Source organism: Arachis ipaensis, chromosome B08 (assembly GCF_000816755.2).
Source record: "Arachis ipaensis cultivar K30076 chromosome B08, Araip1.1, whole genome shotgun sequence".
In the NCBI taxonomy this organism is placed as follows: Eukaryota; Viridiplantae; Streptophyta; class Magnoliopsida; order Fabales; family Fabaceae; genus Arachis; species Arachis ipaensis.
This window is the reverse complement of record NC_029792.2, coordinates 38,657,783-38,661,171: the sequence shown is the minus strand read 5'-3', so window position 1 is coordinate 38,661,171 and position 3,389 is coordinate 38,657,783. Positions and strand designations below refer to the sequence as shown.

At 28.4% G+C, this 3,389-nt stretch overlaps 1 protein-coding gene across 1 annotated transcript in view; it reads left to right on the top strand.

Moving 5' to 3' along the window:
• LOC107610953 (probable serine incorporator) overlaps positions 1-1,205 on the top strand; it is a 19,621-nt gene extending 18,416 nt beyond the window's left edge. The window contains exons 6-7 of the mRNA XM_021109317.1: positions 567-645; positions 771-1,205. Of these exons, the coding sequence (XP_020964976.1) occupies positions 567-645; positions 771-977 (286 nt within the window). The 3' untranslated portion in view covers positions 978-1,205. The remainder of the gene's footprint in view (positions 1-566; positions 646-770) is intronic.

The window sequence follows — 3,389 nt, the reverse complement described above, 5'->3', positions numbered from 1 at the left end:
CATAAGCCAACTTTAATAAACTGCTTTTCAAAAATAAAAATTTTACCATATGATTCCTTAAGATGCCAAGCTCTAATAATTTATTATCTAAACTAGGTACTTAATAATGTGGTTCTGTCCTGTTCCACAAAATCTGTCCCTTATTTTTTTATTGTAATACTTATTGTTGAATTATTAATTACACTCTTAATTTATAAAACTATTTAATATTATTTTATTATTCTCTCAATATTTTTTGGTGTTATATTCTCTCAATTAACTAAGTATTATTTAGGATTATCATCTTCAAATTACTTTTAATTGTAAATTTATTTTAACAATTATGTATTCAAATTAAATAAAGTGACTGATAAGAAAGAAAGAACACAGAATAATTCAAAATGTTTCTGCGATTCGTTACTGATTGTATAAGTAACTTCTATTTTTCTTTTCCTATGATAGTTAAAATTTGTGGAAAAGGCTAGTAGTTTGCTTTAATTTACTAAAATATTCTTGATACAAGCTGTACTAACATCCATGTTGTGGTTCATATTTACACATTATTTTTTTCTCTCTTTTTGGCACAGAATTTTTCTTTTTCTACAGCTTGTTAGTGTTGTCCATTTTATCACATGGTGGAGTCACTACTGGATTCCAGACGAAGAAATAAGGAGAATAGAGATAATCAGATTCGAGTTTTAACATTACAAAACTTCAGAGTTCAGGGCGTTTTCAACATTTTATCTTACATTGGAAAATTTTAGATTTTGATACAAAGAACATTTTGTTGTAGTTGGCAGAGGAGGTCCCTTGGGATTTTCATGTCAACACTGTTCTATGTTGCATCTCTATGTGGAGTTGTGTATATGTACAAATCATATGCCTCAAGATCTTCATGTTCTCTCAATATATTTTTCATCACATGGACTGCAATTCTACTTGCTGTTATGATGGCTGTATCTTTACACCCAAAGGTACATTTCGTTTTTTCTGTGTGAATGAATTTTATTAGACATATAATCATTCATGTTATTTCTTTCTATTAGCGAATGATTATATCTTTCTATTAGCTTAGGTTTTTGAGATGAATATTTTCATGCTACGATATTAGAACTCTATGTCTGAAAGGTCTAGAGTTCAATATTTGGTAAATTGCAAAAGTGAAAAAATAACATAAGGCAAATAAAAAAAAGAATAGAAAGCCTATGCAAAAATCAAACAAACTCAAAAGAAAAAAAATAACATAAGGTAAATAAAAAAAAGTCTATGCAATAATTAAGTATATTTAAAGAATAATGCTAGGGGACCAGCAACTTTTGTGATTGGTAGCCATCAAATAGTCATCAATAATGATTTAATGGTGTGAGATTGGTATGAGATTTCATCTAATGACTCACATTTTTCTACTGGTTACATGCTGGCCAAAATTCAATAAAATTGCTGCCCCTGCTAGACTTTTCCATATTTAAAAGAGACTCTTGCTTAAGGGGAGCATTAAATATATAATTATTCATGTTGCCTCGTCCTATCAACTTAAATTTTTGGGTGAGTAATTTCATAATAGTTTTTCATATAATTTACACTCTCACTATATTATATTTGCATCATATTCTATTAACGAAAAACTTTATTGGACATGTGTCTGTTTAAATTTTTATTTATGATTAATTTGGTGATTTGTAAGCTTTTTTAACGAAATGTCTAATTCTTATTGATTGGTTAGATACGAATAATAACATGGTAGTGGGACACGTGATTTCAATCCATAACAATGGAAATCCTATTTACAAGTATTATGGGTTAACAAAGTTTGAGAAAATAGCCACAACTTATAGGTGTAATATAGGTAATATAATCTCATGTATGCATCAATTTCTGATTTCATCACTTCCACGAGAAAACTGATTTCTCACTTCTTTTTTTCCACCATATTTGAAATGGCTATAAGTGCACAAGAAGAAGAGTCGTATTGTGCTTAAAATTCTTCTTCTAAAACAAACACAAACACAAACTCAGAAAGCTTATCAAGCATTAGGTTTGCGAGCAACAAACAAAATCGTGAGTTTAGCTTCTAAGTAGAAAACTTAAAGTTCAGTTTTAAAAACCAATTTCTAAATCTTTACCTCTATCTAAAAGGTATATTCTGAAAACTAATTTATGAGACCTTTAAAAGAGTATAACGACTAAAAGTATAAAAGGATATAAGAGTTCAAAAGATGGTACACCACGATATATTTTGATTCAGCCAGACTTACCTATATCCAATCTCCAATAACTATTGAGATTATCCAGTATTTAAAGCAATGTTACACGATATTATTTCCTCAAGTCTTCTTAAGTTACACTTGCCTTAGATCACACATAATCTAAGAACCTTAAATATTATTTTTTCAAGTATTCTTAAGACAAATTTGACTCAGATTACTACTAAACCTAAAAACATTAGATATTGTTGATTCAAGTCTTCTCTAGCTAAGAATGATTTAATAGTTCAAAATACAAAGATTACAAACGTATTGTGTATGAGATATATGTATAGCTTCTAACTTAGTATATGATATACAATAAATAACCTAGATTACAAATAACTAAAAATTCCCTTCTGAGATAAGAAGAGAGTATAATTTGAAAGAAGGAAAACTACTAACTTAAGTAAGACGAGACATTGCATGGAAATATTTTTGTAGCACTTTGTTCTTCTTAGGTTTTTTGGGCTCCCTTGACTCATATATATGTAGTAAAAAAGAGTCATTGAGATGTTGAAAAACCTTCTTCCTTCACTGTGTACTTTATTCATTATTTTATGAGCAAGAAGTATACATTTATTTTTGCTTGGACAATTCTTTTTGCAGATTTGATATAACTCATTCTGTAGTTTCAATAGAAGAGAGAAATATTCTTTTTCAAAAAATTTTTTTGGATTCAAAACGTCCGTTGGTCTAAATACTCTTTTGAGATCCTATGATTACATCTCACTTGCTTCTAAATTTGTTGGAATCAAGACTTTTCATATTTTAATGTAGATTGATAGCTTAGAAACACGTTTTATAGTGTTCTTATTGTAACAAATATGCCCTTCTCAAATATCTTACAGCACAAAAAATATTGAAAATTGTCGAATTTAATGGTGAATTTAAGCAAAAAAATCCACGGTAATATTGTTATCATCGAATTTACTATAAAAAAATCAAACAATATAAATGTCACCGGGTAATATGTTACCATCAAATTACCTGAATTTCCTGTTAGTTGTCATTGAAAATATTCGGCAGTAATAGATTTCAGGACGCCCAATACGTTTAGGGTTTATCATCGAAAAAAATCCGACAGTAATATTAATTATTAATTTTTTAAAAAATTAATTTATAGGTTATCGTCAGATTTTTCTCCTACAAAATTCAATGGTAATA